The sequence below is a fragment of the Cavia porcellus genome, unplaced genomic scaffold (assembly GCF_034190915.1).
Source record: "Cavia porcellus strain 051 isolate PalLab524CR breed Dunkin Hartley unplaced genomic scaffold, mCavPor4.1 scaffold_33, whole genome shotgun sequence".
Taxonomy (NCBI): Eukaryota; Metazoa; Chordata; class Mammalia; order Rodentia; family Caviidae; genus Cavia; species Cavia porcellus.
In genome coordinates, this window is record NW_026947516.1 from 16302357 (window position 1) to 16330151 (window position 27795).

Below are 27795 nucleotides of genomic sequence, written 5' to 3' on the forward strand. Positions count from 1 at the left end.
TCTTCCCATGTATCAGTGTCTTTAGACATAAAAGCCTAAGCTTCGGCAGGCAATAGGGTAATCCAAGAAAGAGTTTTCACTCCCAAATTCTGAGAATAGAAAGTAACATTTTAACAGTTTAGAGAACTACGAAGAAAAATGACTAGCAATATCTGGTATCATCTAAGAGAGAGAAAAGGAATAAAGCAGGAAGAAGGAAGACAGGGAATAAGGGAATAAGGAAGGCAGAAGGAAAATAAATTTATGGAACAGGGGTTTCTAGTTCAATTATTTGTCTTTATTGAGGACAGCAGGTAAATATATATTATTCATACATTTTGTTTTCCAAGATCGGGACAAAACAGTTGATGGTACAAAGAGATATTATTAGGACAATAAATGATTCACTAGTATATCACTAGAGCTCTTAAAGCACTTGCTGTGTTTTGAAATAATTTGCAATGAGGCTACAAAATCAAGGTGTTTTCATGCATCCCGTTACTTTGGCTTACCAATTTTTTTTCATGTTGAGGACTATACTAACAATTACACTTCATAGGTAGCTGTGAAGAATTAAGCATAAATATGTAAACATGTATGTACTCATGTTTGGCATACAACTGACAGCCAGGAAATGTTACATTTCTTGATCCCTCACCAAATCTGTTCACTCAACTGTGGCATATCCAAACTGCTTTAAACATATTCCTTGGTTAAGGGATCAGGGGCCAACAGATAATTACTGTTATAAAAACTGTGGAGTGCTCTGTACTCAAATAATATATCACTGTAAAATTGGAAAGGACAAAGGCAACCTCAGATTTGTGAGCAGAGTAGTAGTACGTGGAATTTGATTGTAGATGCAGACAACTGAATCATGAAAGTGATTAAGATATTTCCTCAAGCTTAGCTTTTTCTAATTTGAATAAAGTAGGATAAGTAAAACTCACATGTAAACAAGTTACTTGGCATATATAGATTAATGCCTTTTGGTTTTATTTATAAATAAAAAGGTAATACACTATTTTTTGTATCCTAACTACTTTACGGATAAACTATTTTTATTAAATCCTGTTTATACTTTGAAAGCCTGCATTTTATGATTTAGTTCCTATGTTTTATATTTAGTTATTCTCTCAGTACATGTCATGGGAAGTTTTAAAAGACAGCATATGACACATAGTTCTCAGATTTCCACAATTAATCCTGAATTTATTTCATTTCTATTTGTAGAACCTCTGAAATATTTTTCATTGACACTTCATAGAGATAAAGATATAGAGTCCTATCTCAATCAGCAATAGATTGCCAGAAAAAGAAGTAACTTAATGTATGAACAATCATAAAAATAAAGACAAGAAACAAGTTTTATTCTCTAAAAATCATCTATATCATCAGATCATTAGCTACAAGGATATCTAAGGCATAGAGGGAATTAGCACTTAGCTACATGCATGAGATGACACTATTCATAAAATCAACTTCTTCTGTGATTGAAACTTTAATGTCACTTAAGGATTATACAGTAAAAGCATCAGGAGCATTTCATTGTTTATTTAGCGACAAGATCTCACTATGTAGTCCAGGCTGACCTCAAACTTTGGTGTTCTTCCTGCCTCTCAGCTTTCCAAATGCTAAGAGTATTATGGGCATGTGTAACTACTTTTGGTTAGGAAAATTCCTTTTTGTCCACATCTTTTTTCCCTTCCCCTAACACTCTTTTATTAGTCCAGAATTCTTTTTTTTCAAAAATAAAATACTAAGTTGAATTTTTATCCCTCTGAAAACTCTCACTTGATCATTTTTAAATAGCTTCTTTACAGAAGTGAATTTTTACCTATTTTTAAATTTCTCAGTCCCTAAGGAGCACCATATTCTTTTAAGCTATTTCTATTAGAATTTTATACTTTAGCTTTGCCTAGAGTTAGAATTTCAGATAGCTTAAAAGCATTTTCAGTTTTATTTTTAATAGTTGCCTGCAAGGTATACTTAGCCTTCTGGAAAAGATGTGCGTTTCAGAACAATACCCTCAAATTTTTACATTCCAATAGACTTGCAACTCTAGAGCAGAACTCCAATGAAATTTAAAAGTGGGGTTTCAAACACTGGTCTTACTCTGCCATTTAACTTTCCAGGCAAGTTTGGTATGAACAGAAACTCAAGAATCAGACAATCTTGATTAATTTTCCAACTGAAGTTGTTTCTGATATACTAGGTTTTACTAAGGACAATACAATAAAGAGATCAAATTTCTCATTTTCACTTAAGTGGAAAATCTAAGACAGGGCTTTCTCACCCCCTGCATTACTAGCATTTGGGCTGGATAATACTATCTTGCAATGGGAAGAAGGGGCTGTCCTGTGTATCGTAGGAGGTTTAATAGCAACCCTGGCCTCCTATATTAGCCTTTTCCACCCCTGGAGGGTAGAGAAGGCTGGGGACACTGGTCAGTTTCCTACTATTCACAAGACAGCCCTCCACAACAACATATTACCGAGCCCAAAATTTCACTAATATAGGTTAGTTTCCTGTCTGTCATTTTTTCTGATTATTCATATAACATGCTACCCGCACAACATCACACATGAGGCAAAATGGCCTCACTTGAGAACCTCTACCATAGAGGGAATATTATTTTCTCCATTATTAAAATAAGATTCTACAATAAGCCTGAACCTTTATTTTTATAAAGAAGGGATTCAAGCAGAACCAAAACTTCATGGCAGTGAAAATATATTTTAAAAATCTAATCACACAAAAACCATAATTATAAATGGCTCAGTTTTTGCGCAATGAGGTCTGATTTCAACTGAATCTCAGCTAATTTCAAACTTATCTCTCTATAAAGGGAACCACTCACTTTTAGGTTCACTCCTAATAGTTTTTCCTTTTCTACTTGAACTTCTCTTCTATATAGAAGGATTTTCTCTGTTTCATCTGATGACGCAGTCATGGCACTACTCTTCCCTTTGCTTGCTTCAGAGCTCTCCATAAACTTGCTTGCAACCTTAGCTAGCGCAGAAGGAAGAGAACCAAGGGTAGCCAGTTCCTTCTCCAAAGTCAGTGCCAAACGATCAACTGTGAAATCCTCACTTCCTATTTTTAGATTTTTGAAGAAACAGTTTATAGGAAGAACTTTGATGAGACTATGAAGGCACTGGAACAAGACTGTTTGGTTCCTAAAATAAAAGACCAAACATAGTATTACAAAATCAAAACAGCACAAAGCAGTCATGTATAATATAATAATCAATATTCAATTATAAACACTATAATGATTAATAGAATAAAATTCATGTGATAGTGATAAAATGTAGAAGGTAGCAATAAACATGCATTCTATACTAAAGAGGTTAATATTAGTCATGTTACTTGCTAATTAAATCTCTTTTGCTGTGACGCAAGATCAGTATATTTTTTTAAATTTTGCTATGAAGAAGAGATAAAAGGAAATCCTAAAATAATTACTTGGCAGAACAAAAGCCATAATCAAACAAAATGAAGACTAGGAGTTTAGCTCAGCAGAACAGCATCTGCCTGGCAAACACAAGGTTCTGAGTTCCATTCCCAGTACAAAAAAAAAAAAATACAAACATAAAATGAGAGCAGAGAACTTCAGTTTCTAAATGATGCTGCACCTGTCCACTCACACTGTACCAGACCATGGTTGTCAGCTGGCCCACACTCAAACACACTAACTTCTCTGGATTGATTACAATGTGACATGCATTACCTGGAGTAGACTGTTAAAATTCCTTCAAATGGTGTTCTTTGTTTCCAGCTGAAGAGTGTCCCATAGAAACTATCAGGCCTTTTACAAAAGCACAATTCTGGAAATTCTTTGATTATTTCACCTTGCATGTGTTCAATGAGCCACATCGTCATTGAATTTAGGGCATAGCCAGGTGACGTGATTTGAAAACAAGATTTCTGCAATGCTGCAAGATATGCACATAGATCTTCTGTGTGTTCTACAAGATACACAAGTTTACAAAGTCTATCAATCAACTCTGTCCATTATCAAATAAAGTCCTTAAAATTTTTATTGAATAAGTATATGATTACAAATTACCAACAAACATTACCTATTGATTTGTTCATTGGAAATTTCAGTAGATATTTCCCACTTGAAAGATCTTCTAAACTTAAAAAAATTCTGCCACATGGAATCCAGCGATCACCAGGATAGCCACCATTTTCTCTTTCCCTAATTTGCAGCAGCAGAATGCAACAAAATTTATTGGATGCTAAAAGTGGTGATAAAGACGTTATACCAGTAATTATCTGAACACACTCTTTCTTAGATGGCTGTTCATAAACACAGCTTCCTTCTTCCTTTCTATCAGAGTTCAACTTGATCTTTTTTGCCTTTGATCCTGTTTCATGTGGTATTAAGTATGGTGCTGGTAAAGAACCTGTATTCAAACTAATCACCTTATTTTGACACTTAATAAGCTGAACATTGGAGCTAAAGCCTTGATCCATTAACAGTGATAAAGTCACAGCATTTGGGGACCTGTAAAAAAATACAGTTAGTTTATTTTAACAGCTCATTTTTTAAAAAATCAAGTAGACAACTAACTACAATGTAAATAGCAACAAACATTTTTATCCTTTCCTAGGAAACATCATTTCAAAAACTATATCAAAGTATTAAAAGTCAAATTATTAAATGTCCTACAATAGCACTTCTCTTAAAATAGGCAGGCAAAAGCATGGAAAATATGCTAAACTTTTGTAAAATAGGAATGGTAAATCAGTACCTAGGGATTTTTTTAGGTATTTTATCCAACCTCTCTTTAAACAAGAAAAAAATCCTCATTTTTCAACACTTTGTTTCAGTAATATTTTAGAATATAAATGCCTATAAAGTAAAAATTGTATTATTTTACCCCCATAAATGACTCAAATAAAATCTGTTGTTTATCTTTCAACATTTGTTCCCAGATTTACATTTCTAATTTTTTTTTTTTTTTTTTGCAGTGCCGGGAATTGAACTCACGACCTCGCGCTTGCCAGGCAAGCACTTATTCCACTGAGCTAAATCTCCGGCCCCATTTCTAATAATTTATAAATATTGGACAGGCTTATTTTAGTACATTTCAACACTGTCAACATTATCAAGTTAAAACAGATGAGAAACATGACATGACCAAAGACAGGACTTGATTTTTTTAAAATTTAATTTTATTTTTTCAGACAGGATCTCACTATGTAGTTTATGCTGGCTTTTAATTCACTATGTACCCCAGGTTGTCCTCAAGCTCAGCAGTCCCGCCACAGCCTCCCAAGTGCTGGGAATATAGATGTGTGCCACCATACTCAACTTACAAGAGGACTTTAGCACACAGGTATTTCATTATATATGTAATGGATTTAAAATGAAACCCTAATTTGTAATAACTATATTACTGGCATTGTTATTCTGCGAATACTACATATAGATTGAGGAATGAAGCAAATAACTATGTTGGGACAACTGAAAACTGAGATTTTCTACAAGATGAGTAGTGCTAAATAAAGACCTTAAGGCCCTTAGTTTGTACTAGAGACCTCAGTTTGGATTTACAATATGTTTTATCACTAAAACAACAAAAAATCCAACCAAGAAGCCAAAAAACCACTCTGTCCACTAAAAAGGCATGGAAAAAGACAATCTACTCAAGAGCAACTGAGCAAATTTTAGGTCCAAACTCTGGTCTCTAAATTAAAAACATTTAAGAGTATAACTAAGTAACTGATGAGAAAAAATTTTCTCTTGATACAAATACTCTAGCTAATAAAGAATCAACGACACAATTAGAATGTCATCACACTGCAAATCCTAATAAAATAAGAATTGCTAATATTACAAAATGAAAATGACTAGATTTCCTATTCATCCAGATGGAAGAAAACAACATTATCTATTAAATATTCTCTAAATAATACTTCAAGCATTCATCTGATTCAGATCTACTAATTTAGTGGAAAAGGTGATAGAGAAACATGTAAAGCAATACCACAAGATAAAATCAGCACAATCTAGTCTACAGTACTTCATAGGGCAAACTCCTTGGTTTCTGCAAAACATGCAATTATAAGGGAAACACACACACACGCATGCACACACACATATACAAATGAAAAGGGTATCTATCCAATGAAAAGGACATACAAACATCATCAAATCTGATTTACAGGCCTTATTTAGCTACCGAGTTGACAAATTATTTTAAAATTGAAACAAGAAGGAAAGTGAACATTTACTGGATGAATTACTAGTAATTTCTAGGGGTGATTATATGCATGTAAGTTCTTACTTTTTACATACATACACTAGAATAGTTATAAATCAAATAATATTGCCGTTGATTACTTCAAAATAATCCACAGAGTGGGAATGAGGAATGAGTGGAGGTACATAAGGAATGAGATTATCAATGAGTTGATAATTACTGGAACTCAGTGACAGGCAGAAAGTGTTCACCAAAGTATTCTCTTTGTATGAAAACATTTTAAAATTACAGTCATACCTTAGTAGTTGATTGCCTTGAAACTCACTGAATTTGGTACTCAATGTTTTTGACACAAAACTTTGTCATTGGTTTGGTACATGATATGCAAGCTAGGATTTGCCTCATGACTCCCTACCCTTCCCAACCAAAACAATTTGTTAAGTTCTTGTCTTGTTTGGTACTCATTGTGACACAATCACAATCAATTAACGATAAGGACCAAGGTAACCATGCAATCATGTTTAGCATGTTAAAGGAAATAAAAAAGAAATGGAAAATACAAGACAGTAAAAACTAACCAGGCAGATATGACAAAGAAAAATAGAACTTACAATAAATGTAAATAATAATAAACGATGAGAAATTTGAAAAGTGGATTAAATAACTGAAAGAGAAATCTAATGATAAAATTAGTGAGCAGAATATCCATTAGAATAAACTAGCTGAAAACACAGAGATGAACAGAAAATAACATGAAAGAGAAGTTAAGAGATATGGAGTATAAAATAAGCAGGCATGGAATTCCACAAGGAAATAAATCAGAAAACTTCGATACCTAAAGAGATAATAATTAAGAATTTCTTAAATTGCAGGAAAAAGTTGATTTTCTAGACCAGGAAGTTCAATAACCTACAGGACAATCAAAGAATTCTGCATCTAAGAACATTATGGTGAAATCATTAGAAAAAATCATTAGAAAGAAAAACAGAAAAAGTCCCAAGTAGAAGAAAATAATAAGTAGCAAAATTAATAAAATAGGAAACATACAATTAAAGATCAATATAACAATTATTTGAAAAGATTAATGAATTCCTTGCAAAATTATCAAGAAAAAGAGATGTATGTTTAGAATGAAAAACAATTTGTGACACTACAGTTGCTAATTCCTGAGTCTCCTAGAAACAACATATTAATAAAGGTGATATTTTACATGAAACAGAAAAATTACTAAAAGATATCAGCAAAGTACATTTAAGAATAAGTAAAACTGAAAATTTTTATTACTCTTTAAAAACTCAATCAGAAGTTTAAAATTATCTCATAAAAATGCTGAAGAGGCTGTGGTGATAAATGAACCCTTCTCCACTGTTGGTGGAAATGTAGACAGGTACAAGTTTGTTGAAATCAGTGTGGAGATTTCTCAAAAAACTAGGATTCAAGGTCTCACTCGACTCAGCTATTCCCCTTTTGGGCATTTTTCCAGGACTAAAAACATCCTAACACAGCAATATATGTGTACCCATGTTTACAGCAGCACAATATGTAACAGCTAAATCTTGGAAACAACCCAAATGCCCATCAACCGAGAAATGGATAAAAACGATGTGGTATTTTTATATAATGGGGTGTCATTCATTTATAAAGAAGGATAAACTCAAGAATTTTATAGGTAAATGAAAGCAACTAAGGACCATACTCACAAGTGAAATCAATCAATTTCACATGTGTAAACATCATCTTGTCTCCCTAGCATAAAAAAAGAGTAAATAAGGCACAAAATCTGTAATAGATATTAAGAAATAGAAACTGCTCAAAGGAAAGAACAACTGGGATGGAGGGAAGGAGAAATGAAGGAAGGGAAAAGAAAAAATATATATATATACACATACACAAGATAGCTAACATTATTATACTACTAATTTATTTTAGTTCATTGAAAAGATTGGTTTGTTCTTATATTAGTTCATTAATTTTATGTCTATATTTTATAAGCAACTACTTTGAAGACAACACACAATATATTAACCATTGTTAATTTCTTATTATCCTGTTTGGAAACTTTGTATCATTGTGTGTGTGTGTGTGTGTGTGTGTGTGTATATATATATATATATTTACATATATACATATATGTATACAATATACATCCATATATATACAATTTTATATATATATATATATATATATATATATATATATATATAAAACTTTTCTCTCTTGAAAACAAAAAGAAAAAAAGAATCTGAGAGGAAAATAAGCCAGGTATCTACTACTTTCTAGTACAACCAAATATCAAAGATAATTTCAAATTCATATAAACTATTTCAGAGAAAACAAAAAAAAGAATTATCAAGAAGAAAATAAACTTAAATATATTTAATAGTTGTATAAACTAGGTATGATGACACTCTCCTATGGTTCCATAGACTCAGGAAGGTGAGAGGAACACCTGAGCCCCAGAGTTTCAGGACCCTAACTCAAAATGATAAACAAAGATAGTTGTTTAGCCTTGATACTAAAATCAAATAACTACTGTTCAGGAAAATTTCAAGCCAACTTCACTCATGAACATGCATGCAAATATTTTTGACCAAGCATTAGTAACCAAATCCATCAATGCACCAAAATGGTATCATGAATTTGTGTGTATCTCAGTAATGCAAGACTGGACTTACAATAGAAAACTAGTTAATATAACTCACTCATTATAGAAAAGAGACAAAAAAATACCTTATATTATCAACTAGCCTAAAACACCATAGGAATTCACTGAAATGAAAGAATAAATCCAAATCTCAAAGCCACTATATAAGTAGTATTGGTTCTATACTTTTCAAACTGCTCAAATACACTGCCATCATCTCTACCTATTACAAGGCATTACCTGGTCTATCTCTGTCTCTCTCTGCTCACATATTTGTGGTTAAAATGTAGTACTATAAGACCTGTATTGATCCTGTTTTGGCTAAGAGCTCTTTGCTAGGCTGCAGACAACATAAACATTACTTCTTTATCCATGATTTCGATAGCCTCAAAAGGAATATCTTCTATGATCATAGAGAAATTGTTACTTAACTAAATTTTTACCAACCTATGTTAGTCTACAGCCTCTAAATGTTTCTAATACTTTTAAACATTTTGATACAAAGCTGTTTGTTCTTAATTATCTCTACATCAAGAGTATGATGTCGTGACTTTGTAAATGTCACTCTCTTCATACTATTAATGCACTGTGTAAAAGATACTTCTAGAATAGGGCTGCTTAAGGGACTAGCCATTAGGCACATATGGCTAGTGAACCCTAGAAATGTGCCCAGTCTGCATTGTAATGTGTTACATACATAAAACACACCAATTTTTTTAATTTAGTATGAAAAAAATTAAAATATAGAATCTCATTAACACTTTTTATAACAATTACATGTTGAAATATTTTTGATACAATAGGTTAAATAAAACACATCATTAAAATCAATTCCACTGCTTCTATTTATAGGTTTTAATATGGCTACTAATGCATTTAAAGTCACACACATTGCTTGCATTAATTTCCATTGACCAGCACTGGTCTAGCACAATGAACCTATGGCAACAGTGCCAAAGTAGGATGTTTGCATCATTGAAAGCTCTAAAAAGTTCACCATTGCTGGTCTAGAGTATCAGTACAGCAGTATCATGCAGAACTTACAGCTTCAAAGAAGATGTAGTCTTTATGCCAACAACTAAGCTATCATCCACTACACGATACCAGATCTTCTCTACTAGACGTTCTGAATTCTGAAAATTTTCTGGTAACTTTTCATCAATGGTATGGTCACTATTTTCTTCTTTGCCACAAAAAGGAAGAAGAAAATCCTAATGGAAAAATGTTTAAATAATTGGTTACAAAAAATATACCAAATGTAACAGAATTAAAATAATGGAAATCAGCTTTTGGTCAATCCTCATTGCTTAAACATTTTAAAATACATTATAATATAATATAGATCATACATAACTTAGTAAAATGAAATTTATAAAACACACGTTACCTAAATACTCAGAAAACGAAGGGCATCATGATTGGAACAAGATGCTGCCAAGGATATAAACTTGTAGGAGTCCATTTTGTTTAAGGGGGGAAAGGATTATTTAGCTCACAATTTGTAGAGGTTTCAGTCCATAGTTACCTACAATCCATTTTTTAAAAACTTAGACAGTCTATAGTATATCCCCATTATATGGAAAATAAGCCAATCTGGAATTTATCAGTGACTTGTCACGGTATTTATCAGTGTCCCTGTATTTATCAGTGAATTTTACAACTGTAAAATTCATATTAATTAAACTGTTTAACTTTATCTTTGGACTGTCTATAGAGTATTGGTAAAATTTTATTCTTAAAGTCCAGGACATATTCAGTCATTTCCACACACATTCTAGGTTTATAGTAAAAACTGAAATAGTAATGGGAATAGAGATAATGATAATATGTATTTTTGAGTGTTTATGTTATCCACTGTTTTAAACCATTCATGTATCATCAATTCACTCTAACTCTCACAATGACTTTAGTATTCTAGGTTGCCTGCATTATTATACACCTTTTCCAGATAAACACAGTGAGGCTCAGGGAGGTCAAGTAATATGCTGAGTTCACAAACCTAGCAAGTAAGTGGCAGAGCTGAACTGAAGCAGACTGGTTCCACAGCCCATATCCTAACTTAATCATTACTCAATGCTGTCTCTTTATGTGGTAATTACTGCAAAAAGATACGAGTGCTTACAGGACAGTGGATTAACAAGTTTCAAGTATTCCAAAGCTTCTGCCAGTATCTGTGGGATGTGAGATTAGCTAAATCTGAAACCTAAGGAAAGTGTTTCTACCTGCCAGGGTCTTTCTTTAATTAACAATGCAAAGAGCTAAATACAAAACCTTGCACATAGTGGCTTCAGCACATTAATTTCTACGCATTCCTTTCCTTTTATAATACTAACAAAATCACTGAGGTAATGTGGGGAAGGGAAAAGACCGAAATGACCAATTTAGAGCAGGTCAGAACTACACACTAAAGAGACTTAGGGAATAAAATGCAACATTAAGTTTCTCTATGTTCAGTTTTTCTTGATTTTTTTGTAGCTTTGCTATGCTGCTCTTTCTCTGTATATAATTAACATACATCAATACTATTTTTATAATGTCTGAACATCTTTGCTAACTTTCTACATTTCATTATACTGACATGACTAGCTGTAAAGTACCTGAAGAAGTTCTTGTAGTGGCCAATCACAAAGAAAAACAGAATAAATTATAAAATGAAGATAAAAGTGCTAAGAAAACAACAATACGGGGGCATTTACTAGAGGAATAAATATCTTTAGAAATAAACAATTCAGTTGGTTAAAAGAATAATCATCATATACTAATGGTGAAATTATGGCATTGTCAATACAAGGTTAAATAATGTTTAGTATATTCTATTTACAAATTCAAGAAATATACAACTGGAAAATAATTTCTATCCAAACCATACAAATAAAAAAGTTTAATAGCTAAATTCTTTTCAAACAAAAGAACTTATTCTCCAAGGTTCGTAAAACCAAGTTTTAATTTAATTAATATTTAATGTCCTATGGAACTATATGCAAATTGATACAATATTGGCTCCTTAATCAAATACTTTTCAGTGTCATAAAAGGCTATCAGTATAGTCCCTGCTACTTTTCTTCTTGATCTACTGAGCAGCAACTTTTAACAAATTCCAATACTCAAATTTAAATAACTCTTCACAACTTATAGAATTTCAACTCATAATGTCTTAAAAGGGCCACATGATTCACTTTACCTCCTCTGCACTTGATGTCCTAGCATCTTTTCCTTGAATCAAATTTGTTAAAACTTTCCAAGATTTTGAAAGAATTTTTTCCCTAAGCAAGAGCTCCTTCTGTAATTCTTGAATAGAAATCAAACCTACCTGCAAAACAGAAAAAAAATAGTTGCTGGAAATATTAATTTCAACTGAAACCAGGCACACCATTAATTCAGTAAATAATTTCTCCATATGTTTTTTTCATTTCATTTGCTATACAAAAGAGACTATCTCCCAAAGTACAACTGCTTTATTGAGAAATTTTAAATCTCTAATTACAAAAAACAATGTAATTTTTCCTTTCAAAGGAAAATAGTAAATAACTACAATACAGAGTTTAAGCATCAAAGTAACTAGGGATAATCTAGGCCTATCAAGTGTTACCTTCACAAACACAAAGCATTATTTTTCTTGGTGAAATAATTTCTGCTTCAAACACAAAGCGACATCATGATGAATAAAGATGACACTTTTAATGACAGTTTGAAATCCTGTTCATATAATCTTCATAGCAAAAATTTCAAGATAACACATAACAGTCCCCAACCAATTAGAAGTTTACTTTGTGCTAATAAGTTCAATGTTATAGTAAACTCTACTTTAAAAAAAATACCAAAACATGCAGTATTAAAAAAATAATACAATTTAACTGAACAGAGCATAGAGCATTCCTATTATCCCAGATAAACAGATTTCAGCACTAAGAATGAAACACTGATGGAAAGTATTTTACTACTGAAAATTTAATGAGTTGTGTCACTAAACTGATAGAAGTTGTTTCATTTCAGATGGATATTTGAGGCTGTTTAAGTATTAATCTAGCTTTTAATAAAACATGCTTTTCTATATTTAAAAACAAAATGTATTCCTCTTTTAGATTCCTTTTTTAAATTTTAAAGCAGACAAATTTGTTTTCATCAATGAATAGAAGGTAGAGGGAGATTACATTATTTCTCTATCTCACATATTTGTATAAAGTATATAAAGTGTATACCTGTATTTTCAAACTTCTCATACTGACCTAGTTCTCTACACTCCACATCTTTCACACTCCAATACTCATTTGTTCAGTAATTTGTGACTGAGGTAAAAAGAGATACACTCATCAGAAATATACAGCCAAACTGAAGCTCCTGGATAGGTAGGGAGTATAACTAAGGACTAGGAAGGCAGGATTGAAATAAAATATATTTCACCTTCTCTTCCTAAATGTGCAATCCTATTTGCACAGCTAACAGATTGCTGGTTTTCACAGAACTTTCTCCTGTAGATGTTAAGGAATGTTTTTCTTCTCTTCCTCCCAAACAAAAAACCTACTTAAAAACCAAAACAAGAGCACATGACACTGAACCTTGCTTTCTTGCTTAACTGATTGATTTTGGTTACAATAAACTCTATCATACATACAGAAGAACAAAAATAGTTTACACAATAATAAGAAAGTCACCATGCATATCACTACACCTGAGTCAAAAGGCAATACTGTAGGAGTTGTATAGTGAATTCCCTACAATCACAAACTTTTCCTTCTTCCCTGGAGACCACACTACCCTCACTCCTTTAAGCTAACTTCCTTAGCCTCATAATTTCAGCACATATGTGAATTCCTAAGGAATATTCTTAGTTTCTTAATGTGTTTTGTTTCTGAATCTCTTATAAATGGAATCATTCTGATTGCATTAGTTTTCACGGTTGTGCATATCTTCACTACAAGTTGTGAATCACTCCTTTTGTTGCCCTCTGGTAGTCCATCCTGTGACTATCACAACTGACGTCTGCATTGCACTGCTGAGGATTTGGATTACACCCAGTTCTGGAGCATTACAAACACTGCTACGAACATCCCTGTATGTGTTCACAAGTTTTTCCAAGGTCTCAGTCTTCCCTCCTCTCCTCAATTGACTCAGTGGGAAATAGATTTCATGGGAGAAAGAACAGTGCAATGGACTTTAGTTCTAGCTTTGCAAATCATTTAACTTTCCAAATTCTTCATGTGCTTTCTTATGCCATCATGTGTAAAATGGGTGATGAAAAAGTAAACCTGCTTAACAAAAAGGAGGTATGTTAAGATGAAGATATTTAAAGCAACACTGTGTTACTCCCTGCTTTGTCTTCACATTGTTTAAATCTTTCATATTTTCCTTATGTCTCTGCTGCCTTCTGGATAATTTTTCTAATATATTCAGACTCACTAATTTGCTCTGCATGTCTTTCATCTCTTTGAATTAACTGTTAAAGTTACCTCTTGAATTTTTATTTCAATGTGTTTTCAGTTAACAGAAATGCTATTTGGTGATTTTCTGTGAATAAATACTCATGATGCCTTGTTTCTTTATGTGCTTAATTATTTTGTGGGTGACTCATTTTCTTAGGAAAAAAATCACTTGTGAGATTTCTATGAGGACAAAGATAAATGTGCATTTCCAAAGAGTATTTTATGTTTGTTTCTATCAGGTGTCTGGGGAACCACCACCGACAAAAGAAACATCAAGATTCTGCTCATTTCTCTGGATTCTAGCCTTCAAAATTTGGTTTGATAATTTATTTGTATACTATCAGCTTTTAGAAGCTTTAGAGAAAATTTAAATAAAGATTTCATCTATCATTTCAAGTTGTTTTTAATAAGGAAAGTTAGTCTTGCTTTCATAAACTATGTTAGTATCATCTCTAAATTAACACAGAAATGTACATTATTTTAACAGTTATATGGTATTCTATGCTTCAGTTATAATTTATTTACCATATACCTAAGGATTGATATTTAAGATTTTCACCAATATTTTTATTTATAAATACTACATAAAAAGTCTTATAAAATCATCTTCAGGGTTTGGGTGTAGTACAGTAATAAAGCACATGCTTATAATGCATGAGGCTTTGGGCACAATCCTCAGCACCCACCCCCTTGAATCATTTCCATCCTTAGAATTCATGTTTAGAAGTAAAACTGTAAGAGAAAAAGGAGACATGTAATTCATATTTTAACAGCTTATAATAAGCTTCTTTCAAGAAGGCAGGTTAACTTTACATTACCAACGATGCTATATAAATAACATATATTCATATTAAGGCAATTAATCCTTTGTCATATTTATTTCCCCCCAAAATATACCATTTTATTTATTTTACTTTGTTCAGGGTACAAAAGTTTTTAATATATCAATCTCTCCCTTTGAGTCTACACCCATTAAAATGTTTTACTTATCTGCTACTCATATTCATATGTAATATGTATTGAATAAGTATTCAGTAAACTCACTTTAACTTTCTAACCATGAAATGGTATTGTGGTTATACAAAAGAATGTCCTCAGTTTTAGGACTCTTGCCAAAACACACAGAAATGAAGTATCATAACATCTCCAATTTTCAAAGTGTCCTGAAAATATTCACACACATAGTCAAATGATTATAGCAATACAAGTAACAATACAAGGGGCTGGGGATTTTGGTCAGTGGTACAAGCACCTGCCTGGCAAGCACAAGGTAGTGAGTTCAATCCCCGATACCAAAAAATAAAAAAGTAACAATGGAGCTGATGAGCACCTAGAGTATGTGCTACTCAAGGAAGCTTAGGCAGGAGTTTTACATCAGCCCAGGAGTCTAAGGTGAGCCTGGGCAACATAAAAGACCTGATCTCCATACTGATTTCCATAGTGGCAGCACCTACTAATCTCTCTTAGTTCATCAGAAAAAAGTTTGTGCTGTCATTGTTTGATTGATCACTTTTGTATCTAGATTCTATAACCTGAACAACTAGATCTGAGCTAACAATGTGCGATATATTAACTAGTTAATTCCCTACTTCTTGTTTTTGAAATTCTGTATTGTTTCAATCCTTTTTTTCTATTTTGCTTTTTAAAATAAAATTAAAAATTTTAAAAAACCTGATTCTCAAAAACATAAAAGTAACAAGGATAATTACTGCATTCTCCAAACTGTTCTGTATATTTCAAAATTCTTATAAACAAAAAAGCAAGTTACAAAAAAATGTATCTCATAATCACATTGCCATGTAAATTTGCAGATTCATTAAATATCTGCAAGAATATACACACAAAAGTGTTAAAATTTGTTATTTCTTAGTAGTGAAATGACAGGTAACACTAATAAAAAAGGCACTTGGATAACATGTATATGAATAAGCATGCCTGTGTTCCAATAAAACTTGTTGAAAAGACTGATATCAGTATTTGACAATATCAACCCACGTGAAAAAGAATTTTAAATTTCACTATAGATCAGCATTAACAGATGAATATTTGCAACTGGTGTTGACAACAGGGAACAATAACTGTGAACAGCAATTAAGTGAAATGTTAACATAAAAAAGATCTGTTCTCTCACTGGTACACCTATCAACAAAATGTACTGATTATTAACTTTTTAATACTATAACTAAAAATTATAGAAATTTGTTTTCCTTCGAATGTTTAAACAACTACTTCATATTCTCAAAAATATGTCTCTGCATACTTTTAGCATTTTATAAGGGATATGCATTAACTTGGTACACATGGAAAAAAAGAAAATCCCATTAGAGAACTTTTTATGGAAAACCTGAGAGTACACTATTTATATATGAAATATGTTACAATTTATCATAATGACTGTCTCTCTAAAAGAGACCCTGTGCCATACTTATCCAAGGACCAAAAACAATGTATTTTCAGAAGTGAGGTTTTTATATTTTTATGAGATTTACTAAGTCTATCAAGTCTTACTTAGAAAGGTATTTTTAGAAGTGCAATGGTATAAGATTTTACAAAGGTGTTCAAAAGATCCTTTGAAAAATTTTTTTCTCTAAGCACTGAGTTCCTTATACCTTAAGCATCTTTCTTTCAATGCTCTTTGCTTCACTCAGAATGGTATTAATCAAAAAGCAAAACCTATAAACAAATAGAGAATACTAACTTGTACTCTTCTTTCCAGAGGTGGAACCACCAAGTGACAATTTGCTTCTTTGTCTTCAAGTAAATCATCTTTGTTGCAATCCAAAGGTTTACTCTAATAAAAACAAAAAGAAATTAAAAGTGAAAATTTTAAAATCTTCTAAATTGAAATTTAGAAGATCAACAAAACACAATTAAGGTTTATCTAGTCAAAGGGCAATTTCCTACATAGTAACACACTTCGATGAAAGACAACTTAATGTGTTTCCCCCATCATCTCCTTATAACTAGAAAAACATTACTTTAATTACCACTATTAACACCTAAACTCTGTTTACTTCATTTAAAATTCTGGTTCACTTCATTTTCTTCCTTAATTAGTACTATTCTTATTTGTATGATTTTTTAGAAGCAACAATAAAATTAACTTATAGTACTATTGTCATTTGAGTGACCATGCAGTATTTCAAATTTATATCAAAAGCAGTCATTATCACACTTGTTTTAAGGAGATTCAAAGTATATATGTGGGAGATACAATTTACATATTTAAAAATCACAATCTATATACTTTTAAACTGCAAAAGTTTAAGTATGAAAACAATTATTTAAATGGTGCATCAAAAGTTTTAAGTACTTAAATTTTCTAATGTGTCTCTTAAAGAAATATATAATAAATAAACACTTACTGAATAGTCTAATTTGACAAGATCTGTTATTTTAAATGAAGCCAGGCAATCTGTGTTCAAGGAGTCTTTAAAAAGTAGTAGTAGTTGTTCAGTTCCAGTTCCAATAAAGTCATCTATCAGTACTGAGCTGAGGTTTTCCCACTTAGCAGCAACCTGAGATAGAGCATTAAAGAATAATAAGAGAAAAAAAAAAAAACAAAGTCAGATGGAAAATAAATTGACTCCTTTAATTTCAGGTAATTGTAATTTGTTATCCTCAATCTTGCAAATGAGTAATGAAAATGGTAGTATAAAAACTAAAAGTTGTAAGAAGATCAAAAACAAAGAATCATTACAACTTTATAAATAACAAGATAATTAGATTTAATGCTTTATTAATGTATGTCCAGGGCCTGTCACACTTCTAATTTCTACATTAAAATCTTATAATCTATTTAAAAATTCTAACTATTAAATGGTGCATCAAAATCTTTTAATACTTAAATTTTCTAATATGTCTCTGAAAATCAATACTTATGAAACACTTATTCATAAGTAAGTATTTTGGAAATTCTAACATTTATCATGATTAATTCTTTCTCTAGCATGAATTCTCTTTCTAGCATGGCTAAGTATAACTTTCATTTCCTTAAGCCTTAGTAGATACCTATTTATGATCAGATCAATTACTCAAAGAATTCAGCTACATTAGATAACTGGAGGTACAAATACACACTTCAGGAGCTCTTATAGAACAACCTATAACAGTATCAAGGTGAACTTAATACCCTAAACCCTGACAGAGGAGGTATAGCCATTATAGAAGCACATACAGAAGGTGAGGAACACCAGTGGTGAGAAACCTAGAAACACCCTGGATTAATGGAATGACACGGCCAGTTTTCACCAGAACACCCCACGTCTAAAAATAGAAAACAACTTCCTAACTGTCCACAAAGCCAAAAGCTTTCAGACTGATTCCCAAACATACTAACACCATAAGGATCAGATTCTCCATCTCCCTGAGACATAAAAGAGCAAAATCTTCAACTCAGAATCCCAGCAACACAGATAAACATCTAGATCAGTGATGGCAAACCTTTTAGAGCTTTCAATGATACAAACAGCTCACTGCAGTACACGTACCATAGATTCACCACCACTGATCTACATCAAACAAGAAGGTGGTTCATAGTAGGGTAAACCTAAGTGAGACTCTTCAGTTTTCATAACCAACTATCAGTGTTGCTCCTGCAAGGCTAACGCCTAAACCTGTGATTCTTTACATTTTCAAGGAAGCAACTTATTTGTAAACTCATCCAACCTCTCATGATTATCATGGAACATAATGAACTACGGAAGAAGAAATTATGCATAAGGATGTGTTCAGCATGCAAACATCACAGAGCTGTGTACGCATACATGCACATACACATTTCTTGGGACACCGAGAATAGTGCTGACACAAATACGCGTGGGTCGCAAATACATGTCACACATAGAATTATCAACTTGCTAGTACCAGTGAAAATAAAGGTGAAATTAATTTAACATACTTTCATCCCTCACTATCAGTGAAAAATTGGTTCCTGGACCCCCTCCAGGTAGCAAAATCTGTGAATGCTTAATTCCCTTACTTGAAATAGTACAGTATTTGCATAAAATGTTCCCACATCTTCCCATATCTGTTAAATCATCTCCAGATTAATTGTAGTACCTAAACTAATGAATAATAAGAGTGGTTATATTGTTTAGGGAATAAAGACAAGAAATATACATATATATTCTCTCTCTCTCTCTCTCTATATATATATATATATATATATTCTATATATATATTGAGTATGGATGTAAAATTTTTTTGCAAACATTTTAAATGTGCAGTTGGCAAAGTCCATAAATACAATGAATATGGAGGGCAGACTGTATTAACCCAGTATGTCCAAAATGTTACCATTTCAATTCAATGTAATCAATTTAAAACTGAAATATTTTATTTCTAAGTCTGTGAAATTTCATGAGTACTTAACATTTATAACACATTTTAATTCAGACAAGCTACACTTTAAATATTGAATAACCCACATATGTCTAGTAGCTACCATGTTAGATACCTCAGCTTCAGAACACATTAGCCTGTTCTACTGATGATGTACAAATATCTGTGTGTAAATGTCAATGACCTCAGTATAGAAACTGAGGTCATATGATAGATTCTTATAAATTCTTGTCAAAAGTTGCAAAGACAATTTCTACTTAAAAGAAAACGTGAGAAAAGCTAATCACACATTACTCTAGACTCAGTTCTCTTTCAAATCATATCACTGGATTAAACACATACCTGGCGTTTTTATGTAGGTTTGATCTGGGAGCACACCACCCTTGATTTTTGTTATTTATCCTAGCTTCCACTTGTTTGCATCTTACCTATCTCTGTAAGATGGTTTAATTCCTTCTCAGAATAACGTTATCGCAAACTCAAAGGAAGATTGCTCCTTTGCTTTCTGATTGGGGGCAAAACTGCTATCAAAACACCATTTTATTATTTAATAAATTATTCACTTTATTATCCAAAATGTCTTACATAATACCACAAATAGCAAATTCCTCATAAAAGTCAATGTTAGAAAAAATTTTCTCTTGTACTGTATGTTCCACTCAATTACAACACTTGTCATATTGATGTTTTTGTCTTAACTGCTAAGTATAATTGCTTAAATACAATAACTATACTAACCTAGCATTTCAAATATGATTACATTTAAAAATTGGAAATTAAGACATTGAGAATATTAAGACAAATTAATAATTATAGTTACATATTTATGTATTTCCAAACTTTAAAGGTTTTATAACAAAATGTCAAGGCAAAAAGAAAAAGAACATTGTCAATAGTGAGATCCTGCCTCAAAAAATTATCAGGTAGTGTTTAGATAACTTTAATTAAACAAACTATGATATACATATGATTTACGCATGATATTAAGTAGAACATTAATAATTTACCTAGATAAAAAAAAACTCTGGGAAGACCTGTATGAAACACAGAAACGCTTAAAAGGTCTATAAACACCAACTGAATTATTATGTGATTAAGTACTATACCTGAAAGTTCTTTTTCCAAATAGCACAAGCATCACTGGACCTAAATGATACAATGAAAAAGAGGTTTCCTTGACCTGAATCTAAAAGTTGAACAGAAAAAGGATCTTCAAATGGAAGCTGGCATACATTTCCCGGAGTTCCATTTTGGAATGAAATCAGCTGATTCTTTTGAGTCAGAACAATCAGAGACATTCTTAACTGGCTTGTGGTGATCTCAGCTGAACAGACATGCACACAAGTTACCACACTGCTATAAGCTGGAGGTATAATATATGTATTACTTAATACTGCTTGATTTTCAAGAGAGTATACACAAAATTTGGTGTTCCAAATTGCATAATATGATTCTGAAGACTTTTGAGTGTATTCTTCTTCAGATAAACAATACTCTGTTAGTCCCAATAAAACTATACCAAAATTTTCAATCTCACCTGCCCACTCAATAGAAGAAAAGTTAACTGGCACACTAACAACTTTGCCAATTTGGGAAGAGATACAAAAGAATGCTTTCATGTGTTGCCATAAGACTAAAGGGCCATTAAGGACCCTTATACTGTCCTTCAACTCATAGTCTAGTTCAAAACTCAAACACCTTTCAAATTCATTGGTACTATGAAGAAATAGTAGAAAATATTTGAAAACATTATTACTTTCATTGCTTTGTATCAAAATGTAAGGGAAATTAATTCTAGTTCTAAAATCTGAAACACAGTTGCAACACACAATTTTTAAATTAGAGTTTTCTTCCTTTACGTTGAAACATCCAGTGGACTTCAAAACAAATGTTTTTGTTCTTCTGTCAAATACCATCCGTCTGACACGTAATATGGATGTCTTAACAGGCCATTTATCTGCAAAATTGCCTTTTGACAAATGAAAAACAAGGACTTCCCCATTATAACACAAGAGTCTTTCTTGTTCCTTAGATGACATTGTTTGTTTTCTAACCATTCACAGTATCAAGTCTTTTGTGTTCATCCAATTTTCAAATGCAAACTGATTCCAGCTGATGCTTTTAATCCTAAAAAAGAAATGAAAAAAACTGTCATAAGGTAGGCAGGGTTGAGAGGAAAATACATTTCTGTTTGAGAACTATTATACAGGTAACTGCATACTTAATTAACTAAACATTTTTAAGCTTTTTATACTTCTGTAACGATGCTGCATTATCCAAAAAAAAAAGACAACCCAATATTATCTCTGTACAACCCTTTAAAGGTTTGCTAAGTAAAAAAGTAACTAAATTTAAAAAAGAACATATTAAATATGTTAACAGCACATATTTAAAGTTTTAGATTTAGGTGTCCTATGAAAAGTGATCTCAGAATTCTTTTGAGTCAAGGAATTTTTTTAATTAGTTTATGTTTCCAGTGCAGCATAATGATGTTCCTTTGGGGAAATTAATACATGTATAGAATATGTATTAATCATTTCAGAGAGGGCTTCTACTTTGTATGTTTTGAAATTACTACTATCTGTAATCTGGTTTTACCTTAGCCTCTTAGAATGACAATTCAAGTAATTAGGGTTTACTTGTCTTAAAGCTCAGGTTCTCTCCAAATATGGTGACTCCTGAATTGAGTTGCGGAGGTAGACTAATTACACTGGTTCCACAGCCCAGACACTCTGGAGGGAAAAGCTTGTATAGGCTCTATAACAAAATAAAACTACAGAGATAAAAAAACAGAAGATGCTAAAACAAGGCTTTAAAAATTCTCTAAAGGAGTAACAGAAATAAAACTTACTTTATAAGCACAGCACATTTTTGTGACCTAAGGAAGTCACTATTTTTATTCAGAGTGCATAAGCTTTGAGAATTAAGACAGCATATGATAATGAACAGAAGAATTAAATAATAGCTATCAATCACTCACACTTATTGCATGCCAGATTAATACATCGCTGTTTCATTTAATGCTTGTAACTATTCTCTTAAAAGTATTCTAAATATCCTATGTTTCAAATGTAAAAACTTTAATGAAGGAAAGTCAACTTCCCGCTGTTGCAACACTAATCAACAGCTTCAGTCCTAATTAGCACAGTGCTAGATTTGGAAAAGATGCTGACAGCTGAGTCTACAGTTTAACCATTGCCCTGCATGGATTTCCTTATTCTGAACTAACCAGTTATAAAAAAGAAACTGGACAGAAATAGTAAAATAAAAGTCAAAAGAACATCCTCTAATTTGAACACATGTATATAAAAAGTGTTCTCTCTTTATTCAGTGGCTATCCATACTGAGTCACTCCTGCAACAGTGTTGGAAAATAACACTAAATGCTTGCCATATCCTAAGTAAAACATGCTTGGAGATTGATGTGAAGGCCAGGTCTGCCTTTTACTAGACATACAACTTTGGGCAAGTTACTTAAACCCTTTATTGCTTATATCCACAACTCTATAATGATGTAAAATAGCAGTATTTACCTCAAAAGACACAAGTGTAAAGTAATAGAAAGCAATACTGTAAAGCAGGGTGCAGTGGTGTACACCTATCATCCCCACACTTGGGAGGCTGAGGCAAGAGGATGGCCATGAGATTGAGACCAACTTTGGTTACACAGTTCAAGGCCAGCCTGAACTACATAGTGAAACCCTATCTTGAAAAAACTAAACTAATACATAAAATAAATAACATAAAGCAATTGAAATGGAACCTTCCATTTGGCAGTAGAAATTTTCCCCTATCACCAGTTTTGTAGTTTAAGCTACCCACAGGTAAATATGGTCTGCAAATATTAAATGGATAATTCCAGAAATAAGTCACAAGTTAACCGACAGTGTTCTGTGTAGTATGATGAAACCTCCCACTGTTCCACTCCTTCTCATCCTTTCTGGGACCTGAATCATCCCTTTGTCCAGCACATCCACACTGTATATGCTTCTCACTGATAACTTATTTGGTTGCTCTCAGCTATTAGTGGGCCATCATAAGATCACAATGCTTAACATCCAAGTAACTTTTATTTTACTTAATAGTAGCCCCAAAGCTCAGGAGTAGTAATGTAAAGAAAGCAGAAGGGCATAAAACATGGGAGAGCACATTAATTCTGCACAAAATACAAAGCTGCAGGGCATATAGGAAAGAACATAGTAGGTACAGGTTTGGGCACTAATGGTGTTTTCAGGGATCCACTGGGGGTCTTGGAACATAAACATATTCCTTACAGATAAAGGGAACTACTATACTCAATAAATGTTAGCTACTATCATTGATATCATTGTTAATCAACATGGCCAGCTCTGGCTTACATAGTATGTAACCAAAAGAATCATTACACCCTAAAGGGTTTGTGAAAGATTCTCTCCTATTATAAATAACTCGCACTCATTCTCTTCTCATATTTCTGAACCATTCTGTATATCAGCAATTTGACTTTCAGAATTAACTGAAAACTAGGTAATTTACAGGCAAGTAATATTGTCTCCCCCTGAATGGGAAGAACACTTCACAGGCTTACACTTTGTTCTTTCATTATAAAATCTCACAATCAATCCAGTTAGAAAAGTACACCACTATGAACCCTAAAATACAAATTTATTTAAGTGAAGGTAGCCAGTGTTTTATAGCAAGAATTTCAATTTCACCTCTTTATTTTTTATTATTTTATTCATCTCTTTTTTAGACCACTTGGACTGCTGCAAGCAATCTACTATACTTCTGAAACACTGAGGCAGGTCCATGGAGGTGAATATACGGCAAGAAACTATGGCCTCCTACCAATAATCAGCAGAGTAGTGATTAAGGCCTTCTGCAAAAGCTGTGTGGGCGAGCCTTCTTAAGATCAGATCCTACAGCCTCAGGGAGAGATCTGAAACCAAAACCATCCAGCCAAACTGCTTCCAGTTTCATGACACTCAGGAATAGTGAGATAATAAATGTGTGCTGTTTTATGTTGGTAAATTTTGGAACACAGCTGTACTCAGGCATCCATAGAAAATTAGTTCCTAGCATCCCCAGCAAATACTAAAACCCCCAAGAGCTCAAGTTCTTTATATAAAATGGCATACTGTTTGCATACACGTATAGTCAGCACTCTGTAACCAAAGGTTCTGCATCCACAGAAGCAGTCAACAGCTGACTGAAAATATTCTTTCAATATCTGCATCTGTACTAAATATGCACAGTTTTCCTTGTCACTATTCACTAAGGACTATAGTATAACACCTATTTACATATCATTTGTGCTGTACTAGGTAGTTTAAGCAACCTAGGAATGATTTAAAGTATATGGAGAACTGTGTGTAAGCCTTCTGCAAATTTTATACCATTTTATGTAAGGGACATGAACATTCATAGATTTTGGTACCTGTGGCTGATCCTGATACTAATCCCCCAAGAATACTGAGGAATGACTGTCACCTTCGCTAAGGTAAACATAGTAGGTTGCCAGTAAATTATTACCCTCATCCATTCTTCTCTATTTATATTTCCCCTCAATAAACATAGTATTCCCTTCAAATGTTTATTAATCTACTGCGACACTATAGATTTTAGAACTCTTTAAACTATCACTGTGTGTTCTGGTCAGCTTTCACCTTATTAGGACAAAACACCTTGACACCTGCAACTTAGAAGAGGAGAGGTTTATTTTGGCTCACAGTTTCAGAGATTTCAATCTATAGCCAACTGGTGCCAAGGCAGAAACCTCATGGCAGAAGGTGATGGCAGAAGAAACCAGCTCTTTTCAAAGTAGCTTGGAGGCAGAGCATAGGAGAAAAGCACCAGCAAAAAATACACTCTCCAAAGGCAACCCCCCAGTGAACTGACTCCTCCCACTGAGCCCCACTTCCTAAGAGTACACTGTGCTATGAAGGTAAAACTCTGGAGTATTTAACCCAGTCAAATTGTTAACTCAAGTGAAAGGTATTTCCGGAGGGCCTATCTACAATCAAATTGCTCTTTTCCTTCACCAGCATTATCTACATACACCTGAAATGCCAGTGAATGTGGGGGAATGATGATCCACTAAATTAGAGAATTGTGGACGATTGAGTTTAGAAGGTTTTCTATGCCTTCTGAAGGACTTCTAACTTTCTCCTCTAACCAATGGCAATTCATTAAAGATTACAAAAACAGAAATCACAAAATTGTACTGCTTCCTTAAAGTGTCTGGTGACAGTGTTGAACATGTTAATTAGATAAAATTGGATACAAAACTAACAGGAGACAAGTATGAGTGCTTAATAAATAGGACTGATGATTTTGTAGGGCAATTTGGTAGTAAATCGAAACGCATATATCCAGCAATTTCATTTTGAGACAAAATCCAGGGAACTAATTCCACATATGCACATTGACAGTGCCCTAGGATGTTCCCTACACTATTGCAAATAATGGATGTAAAAAAGGAAAACAACTCTCACCAATAGGAGAATGAATATAGATGGGATGCCATACAATAGTTAAAATGAATATATTGGATCCATGTATCATCGTATCTAGATTATGGAAATAAAACGAATGAATGAAAATATCCTTATGCCATAGAAATATCCTTATACTATCCTATTTTAAAGTGAGCACACTGAAGCAAGGAATTTCAGGATTTTTTCAGAGGCCTACAAATTAAGTGCCAGAGCTAAATTTCAAATCCAGGAAGTCTGGAAGTGGAACCAAGGAAGGAAAGAAGGAAGGGAATGGAAGAAAGAGAGTGAGGGAGAGAAAAAGGGAAAAAGAAAAGAAGGGAAGGAGAAAAGGTTAAATATTTTATGCTGAATTCTTAATGACTGTAGAGCTAGACAAAATGAGGAACATCAGGGTAGAAGAATGGAGCCAGAGGGAGATTAGTTACAGTTGAAATAGTTTTTTTAAACAGTAAGTCATTTTATTACAAGAACAGTTGTACCACTTTGATTTCTAATTTTGCCCATATTACAAAGGCAAACTATATATTGCCATAAGACGGAAGTTAACAAACTCCAAAATACTGCACGTTAATGAAATATGTTTCACTTGCAAAACTGGAAGGACATGAAGTATCTACAGTTGAAATAATCCTAAAGGATGTATTCAAACAACTTTTAAACTATGTAACAATCATGTGAGCAAGTGCTCCATTCTTTTCCCATACAAAAACTACAGATGATGGAAGCATTGAGTCCTTGTCTTAAAATTTCTTTGTAATGTTTAGTATCCTTTAACTTTTAAGAAGGCAATACTGTATGAGTAACGATTTCCTTTCAATAATTATTTTTAAACCCTTCGATAATTATTCTTAGGCCAAAAAATCTAAAATTGTCCCAGTACTTTCCCGACCGTGGCACTAGCAGTAGCATTTTGCGCAGGCTAACCACTGTGGGTTGTCCTGTGCATGACAGAGGGTCTGGCAGCGTCCTTGGCTCCTAACCACTAGAAAGCAGTGACACCCGTTCCCCTGAGTTGTGTCATCTACCAATGCTCATAGACATTGCCAAAAGTTCCTGACCGCAGAACAGACATCCCCTTCACTGACAGCAACTACCTTAACCAAAGATGTTTTTCATTTATTTTAACTTTAGGTAACTGTTTGAGCATTAAATATTCTAAAAATACCTTTCTTCTAGCATTCCACACGCCAAAAGAGAAGGATGATGAGGTGATGAAGAAAATTCAAGAGCACCAATCCCGGAATACAGCAAGCGATTAAAATCCACAGAACGACAGATTCCCGGCCCCGGAATGCCTGTTTCCTTCCAGCTTTCCTGGGAATCAGGAGCGAGAGGTGAAGTCTTGCTGAGCCTGCTCTCGGTGCAGACGCTGCCTTACATTTGTCTCGGTGCAGAAAAAGCCTCCGCGTTGCAGAGGCTGTAAGCCGAGGGAGTGTCCCGTCGCTCCAAAACTCCCGCCAGCGCGCTGCATCCTGGGAGGCCCCGCCCCGAGGCGGCGTGAGCACCGAGGAAGCGGAGCCCGCCGCGGCTGCTTGGAGACGGTTGCTCACAAGGAGGCAGAGGAGGCGGGACCTCCAAGGATTGTTGCAAAAGCGAATCCCAGACCCTGAATTCCAGGGCGGAACTCAGAGGAGAAGCGCCCGTGGATGGCGCGGCTCTTGGGGGCGGGACCGCGGTGCGTCGACGTCGAGAGGAGGGGCCTAAACGAGAAACCAA

General features: G+C 33.4%; 1 protein-coding gene across 1 annotated transcript; it reads right to left on the reverse strand.

Moving 5' to 3' along the window:
• Positions 1-255: 255 nt before the first annotated feature.
• On the reverse strand, positions 256-27740 carry Fancb (FA complementation group B). The gene is made up of 9 exons (XM_013144874.3): positions 27245-27740; positions 20711-21731; positions 17627-17779; positions 16960-17052; positions 12023-12151; positions 9886-10052; positions 4065-4495; positions 3713-3950; positions 256-3158 (listed from the first exon to the last, which is right to left on the reverse strand). The coding sequence occupies exons 2-9, from the start codon at positions 21659-21661 to the stop codon at positions 2747-2749; spliced, it is 2574 nt and encodes an 857-aa protein (XP_013000328.2). The 5' UTR covers positions 21662-21731; positions 27245-27740; the 3' UTR covers positions 256-2746.
• Positions 27741-27795: the final 55 nt, after the last annotated feature.

Coding starts and splice junctions, on each gene's coding strand:
- Fancb (XM_013144874.3), bottom strand. CDS start 21,661: ATGGTTAGAAAACAAACAATGTCATCTAAGGAACAAGAAAGACTCTTG. Junction 17,053..17,626: donor TTGTCAAATTAGACTATTCA/GTAAGTGTTTAT, acceptor TGTTTTTATTAG/AGTAAACCTTTGGATTGCAA. Junction 3,159..3,712: donor ATTTTAACAGTCTACTCCAG/GTAATGCATGTC, acceptor CTTTTATTTTAG/GAACCAAACAGTCTTGTTCC.